Genomic DNA, 25,289 nt, shown 5'->3' on the forward strand with positions numbered 1-25,289 from the left:
CATCTGAATTTAAGCCTCCCAACAGCCCTTTGAGGGAGGTACTATTAGTATCCCCATTTTAATGATGAGGAGCCTAAGGTTCAGAGAGGTTAATAAGCTCGTTGAAGGACACACAGCTTGTACATAGTGGTGGTGCTAGGATTTGACCCCATGCTCTGAACCACTGTACAACTGCCTGCAGGAGATGAAGCCGAGGACAAGAGTTGGGGTACAGGCAGCCATGCTTCTGTCACCCTGCCTCACAGGATGATTTGTGGGAGCCCTGCTCACACCCCACTCCAAGGGCCCTGACAGCGGCAGAGCCAGCCTTGGACCATGGCTTTTCTCTAGATTCCCAAATCAGCACTCCCCCCATCCCCGACCCCTCCTCCCCTCTCAGCCCCATCAGCATCCAGCCTCTTGAGTCCCACAAAGGAAGCTCACATCCCACAACTGTTTAGTTGGCTGTAATCCTGGCTAAAGTTCACTCCCTGGGAAATCCAACGTGGGGGGTGGCTGCTGCTGGAATGTGTGTGGCTGGGACCCAGTGTCCCCGTCCAGACAGAGGCTCTGCTAGGGCCCTGAAGGAAGCAGGCGGCCAGGGGAATCCGGAATCCCCAGCCCCCAGCTGTGCCAAAGAATGGAATGTGCTGCTCTGGGGTGTAGAAACAGATCCAGCCAAGGAAGGAGGCGGGTGGTGCTGGAGCTGGGGGAGCTCCTGCCACAAGGCTGCCTCTGTTCCCCTGGAGGCTGAGCCCACTTCGCTAGGGCTGGGGGTGGGCAGGCCCCTCCTGTTAGCTCAGTGGCTCAGAAGCTCCTGGAGCTGGTGGGGCCAAGGCAGAGAGGGGAGGGTGACAGCCAGGGTTGCTATCTTCACCCAAAGTTCCTCTTATGAGGCATCTACAAGCATCTGTGGCAAGATTCACCTCCTGGCTGCATGGCTTGCTAGCTCCGTGACCTTGGGCTGGTTATTTAACCTCCCCAGGCCTCCATTTACTCATTGCTTAAATAGAGTTAATAACAGAACCTAGCTTTGGGATTGTCATGAACATTAAATGAGATGACATGCTCAACAGGTTTCCCGGCACAGGTGCTCAGTAACCATAGTATGATCTTAGAGCCACCGGCTGTAGGAGAGATGCCGGAGCCAGGGCCCCTCAGAACAGGTGCCTCAAAGGTTCCAAGGAGAGTCGGGGAGGAAAATGGAGCCTCATTTGGCTTCAGCTCTGAGGGCCAGGTGACCCATGATCACAAATCCTGAAGATCCCAGAAACCACAACCAGCTTGAGGCCTGCCAGGGTCCCACCACGGCCAAACCACGGAAGCCCAACAGAACGCTCAAACCCAGCCACGCTGCGGGAGCAGGTAGTCCATCCCAGACCTGCCCCAGCAGAAACTGGCCACCGTCCCCTCCCACTGGGTGCCTGAGAACAAAGTGGGAGGCATCTTCTAAACCGGGCATCCAACTCTACAGCGGACAATGTGTATTCCAGGCCATCCCATGTTTGGTCCCCTCCACGCTACTGACCCAGCCAGCCATAAGGCACAATCCACTCTTGGTAAATCTCACCATGGGTCCATTTTCCCAGTGGTACCTGCACTTTCAAGTCGTCCATCCCTGGGCTGCTGTCAGTGAGGCCCTCACATACCTCAAAGGGACAGGGAGGTGGCCCCCTGGCTTCCCTTCTGTGAGGCTACTGACCCCAGAAGATGAAAACCATGTTTCTCACGCCCCTAAATCCCATGTCCCAAAAGCTACTCGTGCTATAGCCTTTATGTCACCAACATTAGGCATTGTGCTCATTTTCCAAAAATAAAATGATACTCACTCTGCTTTTTCAAACTACACTCTGGTCTCTCTCTGAGATTCTTTCCTGAATAACAACCTAAGAATATTCTCAGGTTAAAAAAAAATCACAGTCCTAAGCCATGCAGGGCAGAGTTGTCCTAAAGACTGCCAGGACGACGGCAGTGAGCTAGCATTACTGAGCATTTACTGGGTGCCAGGCACTGCACTCCCCGCCTCAAGTGGACTGTCTCATTTAATCCTCCACTAGCTCTAAGAGGTAGCGTATCACTCTGATGCCCTCTTTACAGATGACGCAAGCAGCACAGAAAGGCTTGGGCACAATGCCCCTGCGGGAACTCACTCACCTACTCCGGGGTGACTGCAGCCAGTGGCAGAGGAGGGCCAAGCACGGAGCCCACCCATGGCAGTGCCTGCCTCTGCTGCCACCATGACTCTCCCCAGCTGATGCAGGCTGCTCCTGCTCTCAGGAAACTCCCTTCTGCCTCCATCCTCTAACGCCCCGGGGAACATGCATCCTGAAATGGACGCGGTGACTCTCGCAGTGAGGGGCTGGACTGGACGATCTCTGAGCACCCTTCCAATTGACCTGCCCGTGATGCACGCCCTCCACGAGAAGCACGGCTGCAGCCCCAGCCACCTCTTCCCCGGGAGGCACTAGCACTTCTGCCTCCTGTTGTTCCAAGGCCCTATTTTTCATTCCTCCAAAATCTTTATTGTTCCTCTGGACCACGAGGCTGTGGAGGCCACTTTGGTGCTTTTTAAAGTGAATATGCTGTTCTGTAAAAACCTTGTCCTGGCAGCATCCCTGCCTCTCGGGGCCCCTCGGGAGCTGCTGGGGCTCCCTCATCCTAGAGGTTCCTGGGATAGGCAGAGGCCCATCTAGACCGGACCAAGGACTCGGCATGCTGCAAGGACACCATGGCACCTCAAAGTCCGAGGTACACATGCACGGGGCCATGAAGATGTGGCTGCCACCTAACCTCAACTCCCCAAGGCAGGGTCTCTCCCTCCCTCTTCACTGCCCAAGGCCAACCATCTGGAAGATACAACTTATGCCCAACTCTGGTCTGCAAAGTGCCACACCAAGCCCTCACAGCCACTACTTAGCTTCCCTGGGCCTCAATTTCCTTACCTGTAAAATGGGGAGAACACTGCCTAACTCACAGGACAGTCATGAGGATTAAACGAAATAACATGTGTAAAGCACTTCCCACAGTGCCTGGCACCCAGTAAACACCACACATGCCCCAGCTCTCAGAGGACAGCTTATACTTCCTATCTCACAGCCAATCCTCTTTCCGCTGGCTCTCAGCCTCTCCCAGGGCTGATCCTTTTTTGCCTTCTCAGAGGGATTAGCTAAAATCTTTCCATTCTAAAGCTTGCATTGCTTAGCATTTCCCAAGTTCTGGTCCCAACCCCAACCTCTGGCTCTCACAATTTGGTCATAAGACGGAGCCTCAGGTCAATCCGACAAACATGTGCTGAGCCCCTCCTGTGCAAGGCACCGCTTTCCTCCCAGCTGCCCCTGCTCCCCGACTCCAGCCTCCAGGCCCCCTCCATCACTGTCCAGCAGGCACAGCCAGGCCTGCAAACCCGGCCAGTGCTGCAGGCTCTGGCTCTCCAGCCCCGGAGAGGCGAGCACAAGGACCAGGAAGAAAACATAAGAAGCTTGAGGCCTTTTATTGACAATTGCCCATATACACAGAGATCCCTTTAGTTCCTCTCCAGTGTCAATAAAGCACAGGGTACTTAAAGATCATCTCTTAACAGGACAAAGGAGCCCAAGGAAGGGGGTATACCAAGGTCCGCCTGGTTGCCCAGGGCCTTGCACCTCCCTGGCCTGGAGCAGACCCCTGGCTGCCCAGCCCTAGCTAGACTGGTTAGCCTGGCAAGAAACCTGGCCTAGGATGGTACCTTGTCTCCTCAACCTGCCTCCTTGGGTCCCTGCTTAGGGTATAGAAATGTCTCCACCTCCTAGGGGCTCTGAATCCCAGGCAGCACATGACTCCAGGGAAGCATTCTGGGGGAGAAGCCCTCCATCCTCCTCATCCCATTCCTTGTGCCACATGTTCCCAGGAACCATGCAATAAATAAATAAATATTTCAAAAAAGCAGGACAGCTCCAGGGGAAGGGAGGGGTGCCTGAGCCCGCTCATGGCTTAGGGAGAGGCGCTGAGCCCCTAAAAGTCCAGAAGTGAACATGAAATTGTTGGAGAGGGGATGGGGAACCCAAGTGACCTTATCACACAACTGAGACTGTGTTGTTGGGGAACAGCCCTGGAATCCAGGAGCCAACCCGGCAAGACCCTACATTTCCCAGGCCCCCAAGGGTCAAGGGTTTCAGGACCTCTGCTGTGCTTGCATGGTCTCGCACTCCATGGGACGAGGGGCAGGGAGGGGAAATGTAGCTCTGGGCCAGAGAAGGTGTGCCCGAGGCTCTGAGCAGGGGAGCAGGAGTGATCGGAGTGCTTGGCATCTACCCAGGGAAGCTGAGGACACCAGGGCAACATGTGGGCTGAGATTCTGCAAGTCAAGGTCTCCACAAGGTGGGGCTGAGGTCCTCTAGGCTGCTGGGGCTCCCCAGGCTTTGTTCTGCTTAATGCCAAGGATCCTGCCAGGCCCTCCTAGACACGTCCTCCTCTGGGGGAACTTGGGAACTTCAACCCTGTTTATAGAAGCACTTTGGTCTTGTTAGCCCTGGCCCCACTCTCCGATGGGGAAATGATGAGATCCTAATGCCTGGAAGGACATTCAAACAGCAGAGCCAGGGCGTGGTGCTCCCAGGTCCTTCTGCAGGCTCTTGGAGGCCGAGGGCTGGGCCCAATACCCAGTGCAGGGAGACTCTCTTCTCCCAATCTCTGATCTCCGGCCTCCTAGAACTCCCAGGCATGGAAAGACACCCTGATGCTCAGAGATCCCAAGTGAGACCAGGCCTGGCTCACTGCTGCCCTCTAGCTTATATTCCCCGCCCAGCCCTGAGTCCACTAGCTCAGCCCAGGGCAGAGCAGGGCAATCACACCAAGCCCTCCAAGAGCTCCTCTCCCCTCTGGGGTTTGAGGGCAGCCATCACCAGCCATCTGCAGGAGTGGGGAACAGCTCCAGAGCCCGGCCTGAGAAAGTGAGGGCAGGAAGGGGAGGCCTACCTAGTGTTCGGGCCACATTTGCCCAGCACACACCACATGGGGCTAGGGGTGGGGAGACTGGGTCTACTGCTGGCTCCAGGGACTGGCGCCTGCTAGGACCCCGGCCCCTCTTCTCACTTGCTCAAGGTCTGGTTACACGAGGCACACACAAACACAGTCTCTCTCTGGGCTTCGGGGGCTGAAAAGGAGGAAGAACTTGATGAGACGCTTCTTCGTACCCTTTGGCTCATGGTCCCAATACTAGAACCACCTCCCCGCCCCCTGAAGGCCCACAGAACACCCACTGCCCAGCCCACATCCTCACTGACCCAGCTCACTAGCCTGCCCCCGGAGACTTCTCTTCCCATGGGAACCGGGGACTTCGGGGTGACCATACCAACAGCAGGCCTCTCCCAGGTGTTCTATGCATTAGAAATTATTTTGGCACCAACAGAACACCTTTAAAATTTTTTTTTTAAATAAAATACCAGAAGAAAATTTTCCAAAATGTTTTAACAGTGGTTATCTCTGGGTGGTAAGATTACAGGATTTTTCTCTTCCTTCTTCTTCTGTTATTTCCAAATCTTCTAGAATAAGCATATGTTACTTGTATGACCGGAAGGAAAAAAAAATCTTGATGTATCGTTACAACACATTACAAGGCAGTACGTAAGGCATGCTCCCGTTGCTTTAGAATGTGCACATGCATTTATCCTATGTGCACAGGTGTTCCTTCTCTTACCTGTATTTTTTGTATTGTTTTGTTTACAATGTGTATGTACAGTTTTTATAGAAGGAAATGAAACGATTTTTTTATTTTGTTCAAAGTGTTCCCAAGGTCATGAGAAAAAGAACAAAATTCAGGGCAGCGGCGCCCTCAGGGGAAGGCAGGTGTGCGCCGGGAGCGGGGGTGTTGCTAATGTTCCATTTTTTACCTTTAGTGAAGCAGTTACAAGTATTCGTTATGATGCTTCATAATTCAGATATGCTACATACATTCTTTTGCATGCATCAAATATTTCAGCTTTTTCTTTGTTAAAGTGCGATGGAGAAGACATTACTACAGGCCAGACTAGGCTCCCAAGTTCCCTTGACCTCTCACTGATGCTCGCTCCTCTCCCATCATGCAGCACCGCCTTAGAAGAGGTGGGAACCAGCCAAGCCCTCCCACTGCCCTGAGCCCTGGCCGCCTGCTCCACTCACCTGTAGCCCCCATGGAGGACTTGGGCACCTTGAAAGAGCAGCACCGAGAGCAGAAGCTGTTTCCACAGTTACTGCAGCTCCGCTGCAGACAAAAGCCAAAGTCGGTCTCAGATGAATCCCCCACCCCCAGGCACCTGGAGCTCCCAGCACCCACCTTCTTTCCTCCAGCTGATCCCACCCAAGGAACCTGGGATTACTGCAGGACTGGGGAGGTGCCTAAGTGGGGCAGGACTGAGAGCAAAGAGGATATCCCACGGGAAGGAGTGGGCACAGGGACCAGGAGATACCTGCACATTTGAGCAAACCTTGGACCCTAGGCCCAACGTGGCCCAAAGAATCAGACTTCATCAACGACTCCCCAGGACTCCCCAACATCTTGTCCCAAGTCCCCAGCAAACACACCCTCAAAGAGACTTACCCTCTTCTTCAGCACGGAGAAAGTGGCAGAGCAGCCCGTACAGTTCCCTGAGAAACAGAGGCAGCAGCTCAGCCTTGGCCCAGCTTGGGCCTCTCAACTCTCACCTGTTCCTGGCTCTTCTAAATGGGGACATTCAGGACGCCAGCCCAGCCCAGACTCCTTGGCTGGGAGCAGAGAGCAAAGGAGCAAAGTCCAGATCCAGAGCCAGAGGAAAGGATTCCAACTAAGAAGGAAAAACTGATGGCTACTGGGAATCTACATCCGCAGACTATACACAGCTGCCACTCCCTGCACCCTCTCGGGCTCAGAGGCCCAACAGGAGGGTCCAGCCAAAATCAAAGAGCATCTAGCAGAATCTGCTCCCTGGAAATCAGGCCAAGCTGGAGGGGACCTGACAACAGGCAGCCCTCAGAGGAGGTGGTGCCAACAACCTCAAATGAAGCCTGCCTAACGTGGTCCCTTCCAAAGTGTCTCCTGAAAAATTCTCGCTGCACAGGTAGAGAGAAATGCCTCCCAAAACCCCAGACTCCGCCTCCTGTCGTTGGACGATTCCAGGAGAGAAGCTCAGACCCAGGCATCTTCCAAGAAGACATGCAGGGCAAGAGGTGCGGGCACTGTGAACGACACGCAGGATGGGGTGAGACACAGCCTGGAGAGAGATCCTGTAGAAAGAGCCAGAGACCACAAGATGACAAAGCTTCAGACGACAACGACGAGGGAGTCAGGGAGCTTAGAAAACAGTTGGGAGGCAGTGGGGGTGTAAGAAGAGAGGAAAGATGAGGAAGGAAGGGACCTATCATTCTCTTAAAGTCTACATCAAGGCAACTAGGCCTAATAGAAGCTGGGCTCACCTCCCACCCATGCATCCAGGAAAATTAAAGACGGAAAAGGTAGACAGGACAGAGTCTGAGGGAGGGAGTGCGCGCAGGTGAATGGAGAGAAGCAGAAGGATGAGGCAAACTGCGATCTGAGGAGAGCAAAGGCCACAGTGCACCCTTGTGACCTCAACAAGCTCCAGAAGCAAAAGTAAACCCTAACGAGAACCAAGAAGCTTCCAAGGGCTGTCCCCAGGAACACTGACTATGGCTCAATGCAGAAATCTCCAGGCAGGCAGGGGTCACTGAGCCAAGAGATAAATGGCAGGGGCCCACACCAGGCATGAGGGCTCCCAAAAGGAGACCAGAGAGCCCTGCCAAGAGCTGTGGGCACAGAAGGAAGCTGAGTTGGGTCCTGGAAAAACTTGAAAGGGGATAAGGCTACTGGAGGAGATTTCTAGAACTTGGGGCCCGAAGGCCTCCTGTGATCTGGTTGGAGCAATTATCAGCTTCAGGGAGCACTGCTGTCTGGCACACCAAGTACAGAGAACCAGGCCTCACCTTCAAACAGAGGCCCTAAAGTTCTAATGGCAGCTACATGTGGTCCCTCTGTCCATCCAGCCAGATTCCCCCACAGCTCTGACTAAGGGAGAGCCCCTGCATTCAAAGAAAGGAGGGCTCTAGCTGGAGTGAGCAACCTGAGGCCAAGGTGCTTATGGTAAATGCCATCACGGTCAGCCAATTCGTGGCCTCAGCAGAGGAAAGGAGAGAGAACACAGCGCGTGTTGTTGGCATGCAGTGCCAAGCCAGGAAACAGGCTGCTCTAAGACTCTGTCCCCCACACTAAGAATTTGGGCAAGGCCACCCACCTCTGCCTGTCCTTAGCAAGCATGGCAGGGACATGGGACAGGGGAAGGGAAGTGCCCAAAGACTGACACTCTGACCTGTGTTCAGGGATTCCTCTTAAGTAGACAAAGTGTCAGGGCCAAGCACTCCAAGGCAGCCGTATGGTCTAGTGAAACAACCAAGTACCCACACACAGGCTTGGGGCCAGGGAGGACTCTGGGGGCTGAGACCAGCTCGGAGAGGCCTATGAAGGAGAAGGGCACCCCATTCCCTTCCAACATCTACCAAGTCTTCCTGCCCCTACTCTCAGCAAAGGTCCTGACTCCCCATGTGATGATGCCAGTGGGGCAGTGAAGGCTGGAGGAGCCTAAGACTGCATGGGGCCTTCCAGGGCAATGGTCATGAGTCTCCAGGACAGAGTGGGGGCCCTTCCCACCAGGACTCTCCCACTTAAGAGGCCACAGAGAAGCTCCTGAGTGGCCTGCCCTCATTCCTCCAGGTACCCCCTTCATCCACTGGGAACCGGAATGGAATGGTTGCCAGAGCAGCTCTCCTCACCCTGGCCTGTGGGAGCCAGACCGAGGAGCAGAGCACCGGCCCTCACAGCAAAGAGCTTGAGAACATCTCAGGGAAGGGACAGCAAGTGGTCCTGAAGGACGAACTGAGAGGGGCTTAGGAAAAGAAGCATTTTCTGCCCTTACCATCCTCATGGGAACCTAAAAGGCCTTCGCCCATTCTGGCAGGGATTATCTGAACCAAAAACCAAATACAGAAACAGCACAGACACAAAACCAGGGCATTTCAGACACCAGGGTAGAGGAAGGAGGATGACTTGGAAAGAACGCAGAAGCCGAATCAGATGACCTGGATCTGAGTCACGGCCCTATTACGCACTGGCTGAAGACTTGGAGAAAACCACTCTTCTCATTTCAGGTTACTCATCTGTTAAATGGGAACAACTAAATGAGACAGTGTACGTCCAAGTGCACTGACCAGAGTGCTGCGCAGAGGTCAGCGATGCTCATAAATAAAAAAGAGAGCTCTTGAATGACGGGGGGCATTCACACGGCAAGAAGCAGCTTGTCCAGGACCTCTACTCCTGGGAGAACAACTGCCCTGGCTGCTGCAGGAGCAGGAAGGCAGGCCCCTGAATGCCCTGCGTCAAATTCCTCTAGAAAAACCCAGGGTTTCTCCCAGGGCACAGACCCTGGAACTCACTCCCACCAGAACACACAGTACAGCCAGCCCAACCTCCTCCCCATCAACTGACACCAGGCTCCTCTGCAGGAGCAGGGTGACTCCTGAGTCACCCACTCTCTAGGCTTCAGCCATAACTTCATCTGGCTCAGCTCCTGCTCTCTTGACCAGAGCCAGGTTTCCAAGCTGTGCTAATAGTCAAGTCCACCCTCCTGCAAAGCTCCCTTCCTTGACCCACTGCCATCCCCCAATAACATAAGGACTGGTCAATCTACGAACTTAGCGGGGAGAAGGGACCTCAGGGCTCTGTCATGCGCAGGGGAAGGTACTATTTGCCTCAACTTACTGCCACCAGATGGAAAAGATCCAGATGGGCTCCAGGAAGCTGCAGGATAGACCAGGGCCTCCCATATTAACAGTGACCCTTATTAAATACTTATTATAAACCAACCAGCACTGTGCTAGCACTTAATAAGCACCGTCTCCTTTGAGGCCTGTAACAACCCTGTGAAGAACTGTGAAGAACCCTTTTACAGAGGGGGAACTGAGGCACAGGGAAGTTAAATAATTTGCTCAAGGACACCCAGCGGAGCCGGGGCTTGCACCACGCAGTCAGACTCCATGCTCCGTTCTCAGCCATTATTCTACCCTGACTTGTATCAGGATTACACCTCCCTGCAGTCTTGGAGTGGTGTTTCCAGAACTGAGTTGCTCATCTTCCCACAGGCTGATGTTCAATAAAGACAGAGGGTCCTGTTGTGTGTCTGCTACCTTCTTAGGGCCCCATGAACAGAGCTGTACCCCTTGCTCTTGTCACAAACTAGTACCCACAATTCCAAGACTTCAGCCCCATGGCCAGGCGTCCCTTCCCACCCCATTCCTCCTTCCTGGCCATACCAAAGTTGTTGGTAGGGTACCGCTTGCGGAGCCGCTCTGTGAGCCGTGACACCTTGCTGCGCAGCACCTCATTCTTGCTCAGGAACCCATTGTCTTGCAGGGCCAGCTCATCCTCTGCCGGGCACGGGGCACCCTCGTCATCCTCCTGCGGGAACAGCTCCTTCCAGTCCTGCCCACCTCGTGGCAGGGCTCCAGGACCTGCATGCAGAGGCCCCTCAGCACAGCAGACCCCAAGAGGCGTTGTTGCGACTGGCTTGGCCACCTTCCCCCAACCCAGCCCCTGCCCATGTTACCAATGCTCCTACTTACCAGCACCACCAAGTGGGTCTCCTGCCTCCCAAGTTGCGGAGGTGAAGGAGAGAAAACAGAGAGAAAGAGAGAGATAGCAGGAAGAAGGAAGCTGCTGGGAGGGAGAGCCCCAAGCACATACCCCAGGTTCTGTCTAAACACAGCCCAAAGGGTGACGTAAACAGAGGCCCCCATAAAAGGATCCCAACATCAAATAAGCCTGGGAGAAGCTGTGTACCACTGTTTTTCAAACTTGATGAAATTAAGTGGGCCATCATTTTAAATAGAACAGAACAGGAAAGAAAACATCCCTTACAATGTGTTTTTCAGGAAACTTTCATCTCAATTAAGTTTTATATATTTTACAAACGTAAGTGTGAACTGGGTCAAGATGTAAAATGTGTTCCTTCCTGAGGGTTATAAACAAAAACACCTGAAAGCCCCTGCTATATATATTCCTCACCACCACCACCATCAAGATTCATAGCCTATGGGGCTAGCCCAGTGGCGTAGTAGTTAAGAGCGCACGTTCCACTTTGGCGGCCCGGGGTTCACTGGTTCGGATCCCGGGTGCGGACATGGCACCACTTGGCACACCATGCTGTAGTAGGCGTCCCACATATAAATTAGAGGAAGATGGGCACGGATGTCAGCTCAGGGCCAGCCTTCCTCAGCAAAAAGAGGAGGATTGGCAGCAGATGTTAGCTCAGGGCTAATCTCCCTCAAAAAAAAAAAATTCATAGCCTACAATCACATACCACAGTCTCGGAGCAATCTTTTAGCAGAAGAAAACGTAAATGCCCACATGGATGAGGCTGATCTGAGACTGAAGGGAGCTGGTTGTAAGTCAGAGGCTCAGGGAAAACTCACAAGACCCTCATTTCTTATACCTCAATTTCCTACTTTACAAAGAGACATAAAGAGAAATGATTTCCTACTATAATAAAAACAATAACACAAATGTGACAATAAACAGCAACCAACCAGTAGGACTCAAGGACTGGTGGGGACTGTGTGACTTTCCTAAAGGGACACTCATTCCTCAGTGACACTGACTAGTGCAGACTCAGGGCTACCAGACCTTCTGATTTTTCACAGAAACTGAAAATCCAGAGTTTTCACTGAAATCTCCCCATTTCTAAACAGTGGCTCAAAAAAACTTTTTAAGGTTCGCATGCCAAATAAAACACTTTTGCAAACTACCAGTTTAAACTATTGTCTTAAAATCAAGAAGACTGTTTAACTTTCTCTAACCTAGCACTTGGCCACCACCATGTAACCACTTTCTCCAACCTCTTCTCCCTGCCCCCGAAAAGGGACACTTTCGGACCTCATTCTGTGCAAGAGCAGTGAGAGACCCGGGCAGTGCCCTCCCCCAAATCTGCCTTCCCCACATCAAAGGGACCAAGCCCACAGTCTCCAGCCAAGGTGGTAAATGATCCACGTCCCCCAGCGGGGCATCTCCCAGAGGCTTCCAGAACCATCCTTCTCGTGGCACCCAGGACAGACGACTAGATCAGCAACAGGACAGGCGGAAGTTCACTGGCACCCTTTCATCCAGTGAGTTCTAGCTCAGAGCAAGTTTCGTCTTCTCATACAGATACAAGAGAATTTTAAAAACCCAGACTTGGGATGTGAGAAGCCACACAGCTCCAGGACCATCCAACTTCTGGCCTGGTCAGTAGAGGGTGCTGGGGAAGGGCCACCCACCTCAATCGCATCTTTAAACTCCTCATCAGGCTCGGCCTCCTCGGCCTCCTCGACACTGCCCGGCGTGAGGTCCTGGGAAGAGAGGCTCAATTTCACAACAAGAGAGATGGCAGCCCTGCCTCATAAGGTAGAGGCCACCTCCCCTGGCCAGCATCCAGGTTTCCCAAAACATCCATTCCTGCACCAGAGGAAATGGCTCAACTGCAAGAAAGAAGGAAGGTACTGGAAAGAGTGCACTCTCCAACCTAGCAGGGACAGGGAGATGGGGCCAAGACCACAAACGGACCTCCCGTGGCTGGAGAGCACAGAGGTGGAGAACACTGCCTCTAGAACCACAGGGCCGGGGCTGAGTCCTGGCCCCACAACCCTCAGGCAACCGCTGTGTGCCTCAGCCTTCTCCTTCGCAAAGGAGAATAACCTCCTTCTCAGATATAACCTACCCCTTCATGGGGTTAGTATCTATAAAGTACTTGGAACAGCAGACTAAGCACTCATTAAAGCACAGAGTAGCTATTAGGATTACAATTATTATTATTAAGCACTTTAGAGGAGGTGGGGTCTGGAAAGAAGCAGGAACTACAGAGGCCAGCCCAGGAGAGATGTGTTATAAACAAGCTGGTAACAGGAAGGCCCTACAACCTGCCCGCAGCAGGCTCTGCCTGAGGGAGCACTCACCTCTGTGGGTGTGGGCGCAGGCGTGCAGTCTGGCAGAGCACCCTTCCCCCCTGCATCTGGCGGCGGGGGGCTCTCGAAGGCACACTCTTCCTGCTTGGGGTTCATCCGCCGCTGCAGAGACGCCCTGTACTCTGACACCACTACCCGGGGCAGGAGAATGGGGTGGGAGGCAGAAACAGGACGGAATGAGTGGTGCTTTGGGGGTACTCACTTCTGCAGCTGGCTACCTTCTGCAACCCTGTCTGCTGCAGGAAAAGTCGCTCTCCTTACTCTGGACAACTCACCTAACCCAAGACTCACAAACAAAACAGAGACACCATCACCCACCCTATGAGACTGTTATATAGAGATTAAATGTTGTAAGTGCCCAATAAATTACAGCTTCTATAATTAATTACTCGACCACAGGGAGGAACACAAATATAACAATCACTCAAACACATGTCCAGGCCCAGGCTTCTGTGACTCAGGGCCTCCCCAGACTTTCTCACCGCTTTGGAAGCCAAATGGCAGACGGGTACTCTAGGATCACACAGAGTTGCAGGAGCAACTCCAGGTGGCTGCATCCCAGGAGGCGGTGGCAGCACTGGGAAAACATCCCTCCCTCGTCTCCCAGAAGCCACCGTATCATATAAGCAGTGATTCACCAGCCTTGGGAAGGGAGAGGGACCCCCAGGGTAGCAGTCTCCTAACATCTGAAAGGCAGAACCCATAAAAGCCCTCTGAGGGACGACTCTAGTGTGGTGCTGTCCCCTTGTCAAAGGCACAGCAAACGGAGGATCAGCTGTCAAGACAGACAGACCAGGGAGCCTAACCCAGCCCTGAGAGGTGGCCTGGGCCCCATCTGCACCTCTGACAGGCTCTCCAGGGCTTACCTCGGAAGAACTCCACATTCCCTAGAAAGAGTGTGCTGTTTAAAAGGGCAAGGACCCAGCACAGTGGCAGCAGATACAGCACGCAAACCGTGCCCAGAAGAGCCCCGTAGAACCTGGATCGAAAGAGGAATCACAGGATCAGAAATTCGTAAGATCAGAAGGAAACTGACTTGGAGCACACCAACAGAGGGTCCAGGCAAGAAACAGCTGTGGGCACAGCTGGTAAATCAACAAGATCTGCTAACCAAACAAACAGAAAATAAAGTGAGGAGGAAGGACGGACGACTACCAACAGGTCACTGGTTGCTAACAACCGACACTGGTGAGGGCGCAGTGGTGGCTGAGGCTGGGGCCACATCAACCAGTCCAACAATCATCACTCCTCAAGCTCTAGAGTCTGGAGTCTAGAATAAGACAGACTCGGATTTGAACCCCGCTCTGCCACTTCTCGCTGTGTGACCTTAGCCAAGTCCCTTGGTTCTCCGAGCTTACTTCCTTCACGTGTAAAATGGGGATTAACAGAGTGCCCACCACATAGGGTTACTGTGAAGAGCGAGAAATACATGGAAAGTGTTGGGCATAGTGCCTGGCACAGGGGGAAGACTAAACAAATATTAGTGTCATTATTATTCATAGATAAAGAGCTTCAAAAACATTCATCCCATTTGACCCATTTGATGCCTTTTGAACTTTTAAGAAAAAAGTTTCAAAAGCTTAAAGCTAAATCCATAAAAATTGTTCATGACAGGGTTAGTAATAAACAGTAGAAGTTAACTAAATGTATAATAGAATGGTTCCACAAATTATAGTATATTTACCATCTATATTAATGTCATATTACAAGTAATTCCAAAAGCTATGTAGGAACAAAGAAAACTACTGATAATATAACGATAAGTGAGAAAGAAAAAAAAAAGGAATCACACTATGAAGCCCTATATCTGTAGAGTATGTGCACGTGGCAAACTCTCTGTGCACCCCACACAGGAGATCAGCTGCTCTATCAGGGTGGGCAACCACACGGTGAGTCACTTTTCTATTATTAAAATATTTTTACCATGCCTAAAAGGCGCCATCTAAACATAAGCAGAGCATCAAGCCCCCAAGGCTACGTGTGCACCTGCACAAAGAGCCCCAGAGATTCTCCTCCCCAAGCTGGGGGCTCCAGTCCCAGTCCTCCCAGGGCAGTAGCGGCGGTGGCGGGAGTGGAGGACCACTCACTGCGAGGATGCGGCGGGGTTCTCCCAGTGCAGCACCCGGTAGGCGGCTTCGCAGGCACTGCACAGGCGGCTCAGCAGGGCCTCCAGCTGGATCAAGCTGCAGACACAGGGGGCTCCTGTGACCCACAAGTCCTGCCCTGCCCTGCCCGTCCACACGGCCTGACAGAGCTCGGGGGCAGCAGAGCCCAGGACTTCACAGGCACACGTGGCTGGGGAGGGCAGGTCTCTTTGAACCCATGGGAGCGGTCAGAGAGCTCGGGAGAAAATTCATGTATTTCAATCCCCTTTTTGGAATCCCTGCTGAAGTGGAAGAGGACAAAGCTTCCTGCTCTGGTCTCTTCCAAGCTACTGATGTGGGGCCAGCTGCTGAACTTTTCCAGGGCTGCAACTTCCTCCTCTGTAAAACGAGCAGCAGGGTACCCAGCTCACAGACACACTGGAGATGCGAGGGCAAACGGCAGGATGTAGATCAATGTGTCTCCACCTGGGGTGCAGGCAGACTCACTGGGAGAGTTTTTTTCTAGTGGATGCACCCCCAGAAGCAATGAGTACATGCTGTACCCAGGTCCTGGTTTCTGAAGGGCTCAAAGAAATGGCTGATTCTAGAGCTAGCGCAGGGAAAATATAAGGTGAATGTGAACAGCCCATGGTACCATAAAGTAAGGCAGCAACTCAAAAATGATGGGGACATATCAAAAAAACACAGGAGCCGGTGCAAAAGAGCTCCTACTGGTCAAGTCTAGGACAATTTGAGGTCCAAATAAATAATAACAAGGGCCAGCCCCATGGCGGCGTGGTTAAGTTCATGCGCTCCGCTTCAGTGGCCCAGGGTTTTGCCGGTTCAGATCCTGGGCATGGACATGGCACCACTCATCTGGCCACGCTGAAGTGGCATCCCATATAACACAACCAGAAGGACCTCAACTACAATACACAACTATGTACTGGGGGGATTTGGGGAGAAGAAAAAGAAAAAAAAAAAGGATTGGCAACAGATGTTAGCTCAGGTGTCAGTCTTTTAAAAATAAATAAATAAATAACACTAATGGATTAAAACACATCAAATAAAATAATAAATCTTGAGTTCCTACTGATAATAAGAAAGAAGGAAAAGCTCTTTCTCACAGTAGAACACCAGCTAATGATGACAACTGGAAAATCACCTTTGCAACCATCATAGTAATAAACTGACGAAGGCAGGACCCAGCAGTGGTCATTTTACAGTAGAGAAACCTGACCAAGTGGTCAAAATTATTACCTCCCCTAACGACACAGACTGACCTCAGGTACCTCCTGATGTGACACCCTGAGAACACAATGTCACTTGTCAGGTTCCTGCCAAAAATGCATAACCTGATAATCACAAGGAACCAAACAACCCCAAATTGAGGGAAATTCTGCAAAATACTAAGCTTGATCTACTTAAAAATGTCAAGGTCATGAGAAACAAAGACTGAGGAACTACTCCAAGTTACAAGAGACTAAAGAGACGCAAAAACTGAATGCAATGTATGATTCTGGATTGAATCCTGGGCCAGGGGTAATTTATATAAAAGACTTTATTAATACAACTGGTAAAATTTGATTACGAGCTACATATTAGATAACAGTGCTAATGTTAGTGTTATCAGTGTAAAATTTCCTAATTTCAATTACAGGACTGTAGCTATTTAAAAGAATGTCCTTGTTCTTAGGAAATACAGGCTGAAGTATTTGATATAAATAGGTATGATGTTTGCAACTTTCAAATGGTTCAGGAAGAAAAAAATAATGTGTATGTGTAGACAGAGATGAAGCCAGTGTGGCAAAATGTTACTAACTGTTCTATCTGGGACTGGCCCGTGGGCCAGTGGTTAAGTTCAGCGCACTCCACTCCAGCGGCCTGGATTTAGTTCCCAGGCATGGACCTACACCACTTGTTGGCAGCCATGCTGTGGCATATAAAATACAGGAAGACTCGCAAAGATGTTAGCTCAGGGACAATCTTCCTCAGCAAAAAGATGACGACTGACAACAGATGTTAACTCAGGGTGAATCTTCATCAGCAAAAAAAAAAATAATAATAATAATAATAATAATAATAACTGTTCTATCCAGGTAAAGGGCCTATAAGAGTTCCTTGTGTTATTCTTGCAACTCTTCTGTAAGTTTAAAGTCATTTCAAAGTAAAAAAGTTTTTTTTTAAATCACAGATACCCATTCCAGAAAAGTGACTCAGAACTTCTGGGGCAGGGCCCAGGCTTCCATTTCTTTGTAACTTTTTTTGAAGCTTCACAGATGCCTCTGCTGCCCAGGGAGGGATGAGAACCCTGCTGCATGCCCAGAGAGCCCAGTCTGAGGACAGCTCAGTAAATGCCAGCTGCCACTGAAGTTGTTACAGCTACTATTTCTCAACAGTTGTGAGTTACATCCTCAGAAGCACCAGCTCTGTCACATTTAGGAAGTTTCTCCATAATGTAGTGACAATGACTAATATTTACTGAACACTTGGTGGGTACCAGACCCTTGCCCAATGTTACACAACAAGTAAATGGAAGAACTGGGCTTTGCACCCAGACAGTGGCTCATGCCTGCACGCACTTAATCAAGACCCTAAAGTCTCTCTCTAGCAGAAAGAACACAAGCTGTGAAATCAGCTAGATCTGGATTCTCATCCCAGCTTGGTCACCTTCTAGCTGTGTAAGCCTTTTCCCTCATCTGTAAATGGAGGATAATAATGGTAGCTACCTCTCACAACTGTTAAAAAGATGAAAGGATGTAACATATGTGGTTTGCCTAATACAACGCCTGGCACGCAGCAAGCACTCAGAGTGGTGGCTGCTGCGACTGTGACTGTCCCTCACCTCCCCAGCCCCTTCCATACTCACAAGGTCTTCACCTCAGCCACGGCCTCGGGGCGAGACAGGCGAACTCTCTGAAGGTCCTCCTGCCTCACGCTGTGATACTTCCTCCGCATCAGCTCAGACTCGGGCAGCCGTGCCCGGCAAACCTCCTGAAGGTAGCCCAGAAGGGCGGGCACTGAAATCATCAGGGCCCCCGCCGAGTACCATGCACCTACGGGAGCAATCACACTGCAGGTAAACAGGCAGCAAGGCTGGGAGCCTCTGCCCACCCAGACGTCCGCATGCTCGCTTGCCCACCTCCGCTGGGGCTCTGCCCAAGAGGCCTTCCCTGATGGCTCGTGTGACACAGTACGTCCCCCCTTACCCTCCACCCCTTAACCCAGCTTTCTTTCTCCTCATAGGATTTATCATCACACGACAGATTATAGGTACGGTTGTTGTCTCCTCCACAAATGCAGGTTCTTGAGGGCTGGGACTTTGTCCCTTTGGTCACTGATATAGCCCCAGACCCATTTATTTTAATATTAAAACACCTCTGCCAGCACAGTCGGTGGCTCGTGCCTGAAGTATGGCCGCTGGGAGCTCTGATGACTGACATTCTGGCCCCTGAGCCACTGGGGCAGGTCGGAAGCCTTTCCTTTGGCTTTTAGGACCACAGACCACTGTACTGAGAAATGGTCAGGCTGAGACAAAATCAAAAGGAACTTCTCCCATGTAACAGGGTACCCCCGAAGCAAGCTAACAGAGTGCTGGGCACAGAGTAAATGTTGATTCAACATGTGTCATATGAACTGATGTACTTTGCAAATACATTCTGAAAAATCTAACAGCCTAGGAAGGACATCTGAGTTTCAATCAGGCAAACAGCCCTACTAAGAAACAGAAGATGAGGTCTTATGTGAGCTGGGTTCATTTTCAACCCACTGAACCCATATCTCCACAGGAAACAAAGAAGACATTAGAGGAATGTGAGTTCACTAGAAGAATGAACACATGAACAAAGGACCAAGCTCCTCCGAACATTCTGTCCCAGGTCCTTCACTCACTCCCCCTGAGGGGTTTGGCTTTTTCTGCAGCCATCTGCCAGTTCAACCTGGGAACGGGGCTGGGTGAGGGCACACTTTGTCATAAAAGGTCCCCAGGAGACATCTCTACCCAGGGCCCCTAAAGCCTCCCACCCACCTGTCCACATGTCTACCCTAGAGCCTTCACACCACAGACCGTTCACGGCTGGTGACTGTCCAGCAGGCTGCTCCAGGCTCACTTGCTAAGCCAGAGAAAGTCAACAGATGTGACAAAAATCCCTTATCAGCTCACCTTCCTGGTACCCTCACCCATGTCGTGCCCCCAAATGACCCGGGAATCATCTTGGAAACCAAAATGGAAAAAGGTCAATGTATCAGCAATCAGTCAAGAAGGAAACAATAATAATAACAGCTACAATGTACTGGCTGCTCACTCTGGTCAGGCACTGTGCTGAAAGTTACACACAGATCCTCCCAGTCCTCACAACCACCCTCTGTGAAAGCACTGTTATTATCCTCCCTCTAGAGACAGGAAACTTAGGCCTCAGTGGACAGGTCAAAGAGCCTGCCCGAGGTCACACCAGTGGCCCAGCCAGGAATCCAGCCCACAGTGCGGCCCTCTGGAGCCTGTGTTCTGATGCCAAGCAGACACAGAGGGAGGCTAACCCCAGGGCAAAACAAGCAGCTGCTTCTCGGAATTCCTCCCCACGTTCACTCACAAAAACCCCTGGCCCCTGGAAGCAGTTCTTACCCTCATTCAAAGTGAGGAACAAGATGTTGAGGCCCAGGCAGGTCAGCAAGGAACACAATGGCGTCTGCCACCTACAACACAGAGAGTCCTGGTCACCGAAGACAGCCGCTCCTGCAGCTAGGAAGTGGGGATGGGACAGCACAGGTGGCTCATCAAAACCAGGAGCAAGAGGAGGGGGCCTGGGGCTCAGAGTGTCAAGGAGAAAGGGAAAGTGGGCCCATCATTTGGACAGGAGACCAGGAGAGGAGTTAAGGTCACACATCAGGCCCTGAAGTGAGAAAACGTATCCTCTCAGAACTAGAAGGCCTGTAGAACTTTCTCCCAGACAGAGGAAGACTTCGTTATCTATTAAAAAAACCCATTAATACTGCTTAACCTGTGTTTTGTAAGGTTTTAGTCTCTTTTAAGAGGTGACCATGACAAACATTCTTCTTTAAAATTTTCCTTCATTGTTTTTTACAATTTCATAATAGCATTCACTGCACAAGATTCATCTAACACAGAAATTGAGAGAAGGATTTCTTTGACCCCATCTGTGACTTTCTCTTCTGTAATTTTCAGAGTTCATTTTAAACATATGTTAATTCAAAAGGAGAAAAAAATAATAAAGGTTTTATTTTTAGATATTAAAAAATGAAAACAAACGCAGGGTGCAGCATTCTCAGCAGACACGCCCAAAGTGAACTGGAACAGATGGAGCAAATACAGACCCAGCACCGCAGCCCCCACCACCACACGGCAACGCAGAAGCCCCTCAAGAGGGAAAAAGGGGAGCAGAGGTGTGGGTTGCTGAGGACAAGCAAACCTGCCAGCTTAGTCCCCGGTGAAAGACGTTTAATAGGGAAAATGGAGCACAGATGTAATAATAAAGCCACTGACAGCTACAGTCTAAAAAGTAGTGTCAGTGCACAAGGTCAGCCATCAGAGGAGAGAGATAAATAGAAAAATAAACAGGTAAGTTGCTGTCAAGCAATGTATTCAGAACTTACATATATTTTCTTTTGCTCTGATTAGGGTATTTCATCTTACGAAATGAGGTTAACTAATTTACGTGCTGCCATTATTTCTTAATAAACTTATGGGTAAGGGAATGAAATGAACTCTCTCTGCTTTTCTCTTAAAATTCAACACACTCCAACTGTACCGCCCTAATTAGGCCTCCAAACCATCCGGTGGCAGCTTCCAGGGTAAAAGAAAATTACAAGTCAGGTCTAAGGCCAATCCCATTTCAGAATAAAAACATCACACCGCCGCTGAAGCCACTTTCATCTTAAAGCCTGTCTCATTCTATCTGACGTCTTCACTGACACTTCGGTCGTGGAGACCCACCTACTGGAGTAGCCGATCCAGAACAGAGGAGTCTTTTAAAAACTACTGCAGCTCCAGGCTTCAGACCCAAGAGCCAGCACTCAAGATTAGGTCTCTCTTCAAAGTCAAATCCTCTTTACCAAGAAAAGGACAATCAAACGCACAAACTAATCTGACAGCCACTTTCACAGCCCAGTGCTCCGTCTCCCAGGGCACAGAGACCGCAAGCTCCTGCGGGCTTTTTAGGCCCCATGCTCCTCCCCCTCCAGCTTTAATCAATCCCATCACATCCTCAGATTTCTAATTTCATAAAACAGAAAAACTCGAACACATTAGCACCAAGAAGCATAACAGCCCAGTGGGGGAAAAGAAGGGCAGGATATATTTAACTTTTGTATTTTGCCACGAAAGGGCAAAACACATGCACACAGTAGAAAACACCAGAGGGCACAGCCCCATGCTCTGCAAAGCCCATCCCCTCCCCCAAAGAAGACCAAAGTTCCTTTCAGCGAGCTGGTGATGGTGGGACTGAAAAGTAAGCCCCTCCTCATACCATCTCCCTGTCCCTTGCACCAAGAGGACATGACCCAACAGTGGAGAACACTGTCCTGGAATACCGACTAGCTCATCCGTAGGGATCACACCATAAATTAAAGGGGTTCTGGGATGAACAAGAAAAATTTAGGACCTTGGTCAGAGTGTTAAAAATAAACCTCCCACTATTTGCAGACTGAGGTAGGAATGAATACTCAATAGCACCCTTAGAGGTTAACCCAAGTCCACTCACCGCCTCTTACCTGTCCCTTGAGCACCTTAGAGGGCTGAAGGTCTTTATGAGAATCTGATGGAAACTAGAAGCTTCTCCCTAGAAACACACTTGTGTGCATGCACACAATTTTACACACAGTTCCAGGAGATTCATTGACCCTAAGCCCCACTCATGGGCTCCAGGTTGAGAATGTCCGCTCTGTAGGACAACCAGGTTTTATGTGACTCCCACTGAGATGCAGTATTGGGAACACATGATCTTTTGAAAAAAAAGAAAGTCTTAACTTGAATCTAATCCAACCTTTAAATCTAACTTCCAGTTTGCACCACGAGGAAGCCGCCAGACAAATCTACGCAGGAAATTTTCCAGGAGAGTCAGCTGAGACTCTTCAACAAGTCAGTGTCACGAAAGAAGACATCATTTTAGATGAACATTTAAGGGGCATAATAACCACACAGAATGCTCAGTTCTGGATTGGAACCTGATTTGGCCAAAACAATTGTAAATGACATTCTTGGGACAACTGAGGAAATCTGAATATGAACTGGGTACAGGATTATATCAAGGAAATACTGTTAATTTTGTTAGGTATGACGTTACTTTGATTATGGAAAACAATGTCATTATTTTGAGACAAACTGAAGCATTTATGGAGTGAAACAGTATCTATCTGTAATTTAAAGTGCTTTAACATAAGAAACAAAGTAAGCTGAAAGGAGAAAAAAGAAAATTATGAAGGAGGAAAATCAAAGCAGGATAGGAAGAAGAAATTTTTAGATCCATAATTCTAAAGGATCAGGGAAAATGGTACCTGCTTATTCATAGGTATTTGTATTTCTTTAACTTATGTTCAAAATTATATCCTAATTTTAATATTAATCATGCTAATATTGGGAGAGAAGGGGAAAAAAAGCCTGCTCTAGATACAGAAGGCCCCATGTTCAAGGCTGGGCAGCAGCCCTGAGGTATGAGCTTCAACCACAAAAAAGAAACCTGGCGAAAGGCCAGATGGTTCCCACTGCCTGCCTCTCCTCGGCTGCGCCTGAGACACAGGGTGAGCCTGGAACAAGCCCAGAGGCCCAGTGGACCTCCCAGAACCGCTCCTCACTAGGACAGAAAGGACAGCCAAGACAGCCCAGCCACTGCCTAAATGGCCAGCGCAACTACAGAGCAGGAAGGCAGAAGGCCCAGCAGGTCAGAAGAACTCCACAAAGTGTGTACCTGAGCAAGTACCGGACACCGTCACCCGCATCCTTCAGGGGTTCCAGGTAGATCTCCAGTCTCTTGTAGGACAGAACCAAGTTGAAAAGATCAAATGCCGGGGACTTGGTAGGGGCAGGTGGAGACTCCGGGGGAGCCTCGGGCATCACGCTGGGGCTCACCTCTGGCCCACACCCCTCACGCTCTGATGTCTGCATCCTGGAATCATAATAATTCCTGACATTTGCATTGCACTTCCAATGCCCAATACAGTTCTACTTGCACTATTTCATGTGATGCCCGTAATAAACCTGTGAGGCAGGCAGGGCTAGTGGTGGAATGCCCACTTCACAGAGGAAATTGATATTTGGCAAGGTGAAGTGAATTACCCAGATAGAAAGTCCTGTTCTTCTGACTCTCCATCTAACGTTCTTTTCCCCACAGACATATCAAGAGTGTAAAATAAAAAGACCAAGCACACAGGGCTGCTGAGGCAAGGTAGCCTGAGGTCTCAAGAGAAACAACGTCCTGAAATATTTTTCTCCCACTCTTTACCCGGTTAATTCCTACTCATCCTTCAGGTATGGGCTTAAACATCACTCCCTTGCTCTGAGTAGCCTTTGCCAACACCCCCAGTCTGGAGTGGGAGACCCTCCCTAATGCTCCCAAAGGATCATGTACTCACCCTAACAGCATTTATCACACCAAAAGAAAACTCCCTGCTTTCTTGCTAGTCTGCCCCTCTTAACCTTGAGCTCCACCAGGTCAAGGACTCTGTCTTCCCTTCACCACTGTTCCTGCACATAATGGGCGCATAATAAATGCTGCTGAATGAGTGAAAGAACTGCTGATCCTCCAGGACCCCAGTGCTTTCTCCTGCCCTGCCCCATCCTCTAACTCATCCCTCTCCCTTCTGTTCCCAACAACTTCTTGGACTATCCCTGCCCATTACCCTCCCTTTTTCCTCCCTGGGACCCCAGGGGGCAGTCATCATCTTCCATAACGCCCCATTCCCATCTCCCTTCTCTGATGAGGAGAGCCACTGGAACTCTCACCCTCTTTCCTAATTTCAAAGTCCTACCCAAACGCTAAGCAGAAAACGAGGGGGCGGAACCTCGACGCAAAACAACAGAAACCAGTCCCAGCTAATGGGATGCTATCAAAATGTGGGGGGGAGGGGGGTGGCGCAAGCAAAAGGGCCACCGAAATCCCCGCAGGCAAAGCTAGGACGAAAACACCCAGGGCGAGCGCAAGGTAGGAGCTCAGGAGAGGATGAAGGAGGTCAGCGCCGGCACGGGCCTGGACCACGACGTCTGCAGCCCCAGGAGCCTGAAGAGGCCCTGCGGCCCAGACCAGGGAAGGCCCCGCCGGAGCCCGAGGAGCCAGCAGGTGCCGGCGCCCAGGCGCCCAACTCCGCACAGTCAGCGGAGACACGGGGGTGGAGAGGGGGCGGCACCTCACCTACCCTGTCGCTGGGCTGGCGGGGGGAGAGGCGAGGACAGCCAGGGGGCACTGCTAAGGCCACTGGGCCCCGGAGCGTTTCCTCCGGTCCGCCCGGCCCGGACGACGCACCTCTTCCCACTCTGCCGTAGCAGGTCCGAGAACCTCCTCCGCGTCCCGCGCCACTACCGCTTCCGGGACGCAAATCGCTCTGCGGCGGCGTGCCCGTGACGTCATCGCGCCCGCGCCGCCTCCGGCCCCCGCTCCCGGGCTTAGCTCCGCCCACTCGAGCACAGGTGAGCGCTTTCGTCAGTGCTGCGCCTGCGCGCTTTTCCCCGCCTCGGCCTCGGCTGACTCTATGTTGTGCCTGCGTGACTGCGTTTCGCAAAATCCTGCGGAGCCCTGGGAGCATGAGCTAGGAGACCGCGCACCTGTTGTCCGGCCTCGCTCTGAAGGCGTCTGGCAGGGAACAGTTGGGGAGAAGCTAAGCTGAAGAATTTAGGTCTGCATCCTCTCCCCACCCCCCAACTTTGGCACTTCCCTCCCCCACTCGGGTCCGTGAGCCCACGAAAGACAGAGACCATATCCTGTATGCCCATGCCTGGCAGAGAGTGCAATTCAGTGTTTCCTGAGTAGCTACTGTGTACAAAGTCCTGTGCAAGCCTTTCCCGACTCAGTCTACTTCTCACGATGTTGCCCAGTTAATTGCCCTTAAGGCCTGCATCCTATGGTTTTGCATTAATAATACCAGCGCTTACTAGGGCTTGGGAGGCGCTGGCACTGGACTAAGCTCTCTATAGGCATTACCTTATCTAGTCCTCCAACAATACTGTTAGGGTTATCGCCCTTTTACAGATGAGGAATCTGAGACATGTTAAGGAACCTCGTCAGTGTCGTT

At 51.0% G+C, this 25,289-nt stretch overlaps 1 protein-coding gene across 17 annotated transcripts; it reads right to left on the reverse strand.

Annotated features, from left to right (window-relative positions):
• Nucleotides 1-3,450: 3,450 nt before the first annotated feature.
• On the reverse strand, nucleotides 3,451-24,685 carry ZFYVE27 (zinc finger FYVE-type containing 27). 17 transcript variants are annotated; one of them, XM_070261547.1, is made up of 13 exons: nucleotides 24,524-24,668; nucleotides 22,973-23,170; nucleotides 19,675-19,745; nucleotides 17,923-18,109; nucleotides 15,057-15,152; nucleotides 13,836-13,948; nucleotides 12,961-13,100; nucleotides 12,286-12,357; nucleotides 10,597-10,617; nucleotides 10,288-10,432; nucleotides 6,533-6,579; nucleotides 6,115-6,196; nucleotides 3,451-5,110 (listed from the first exon to the last, which is right to left on the reverse strand). In XM_070261547.1, the coding sequence occupies exons 2-13, from the start codon at nucleotides 23,167-23,169 to the stop codon at nucleotides 5,046-5,048; spliced, it is 1,236 nt and encodes a 411-aa protein (XP_070117648.1). In that variant the 5' UTR covers nucleotide 23,170; nucleotides 24,524-24,668; the 3' UTR covers nucleotides 3,451-5,045. The 17 variants fall into 17 exon arrangements, 15 of the variants coding, with proteins under 15 accessions (XP_070117648.1, XP_001501349.1, XP_014588792.1 ...); XM_001501299.5 differs by having other exon boundaries at nucleotides 24,417-24,606; XM_014733306.3 differs by having other exon boundaries at nucleotides 3,451-5,498; nucleotides 24,417-24,606.
• Between the last annotated feature and the right edge of the window lie 604 nt (nucleotides 24,686-25,289).

Source organism: Equus caballus, chromosome 1, assembly GCF_041296265.1.
Source record: "Equus caballus isolate H_3958 breed thoroughbred chromosome 1, TB-T2T, whole genome shotgun sequence".
Classification (NCBI taxonomy): Eukaryota; Metazoa; Chordata; class Mammalia; order Perissodactyla; family Equidae; genus Equus; species Equus caballus.

What these genes read in the sequence shown, in the direction of transcription:
- ZFYVE27 (XM_070261547.1), bottom strand. Translation starts at nt 23,169, where the DNA reads ATGCAGACATCAGAGCGTGAGGGGTGTGGGCCAGAGGTGAGCCCCAGC. An exon ending in GGTGTCCGGTACTTGCTCAG is followed by an intron (nt 19,746 to 22,972) that starts GTACACACTTTG and finishes TCTGTGTTGTAG; the next exon opens with GTGGCAGACGCCATTGTGTT. An exon ending in CTGCGCCCACACCCACAGAG is followed by an intron (nt 12,358 to 12,960) that starts GTGAGTGCTCCC and finishes CTCTCTTCCCAG; the next exon opens with GACCTCACGCCGGGCAGTGT.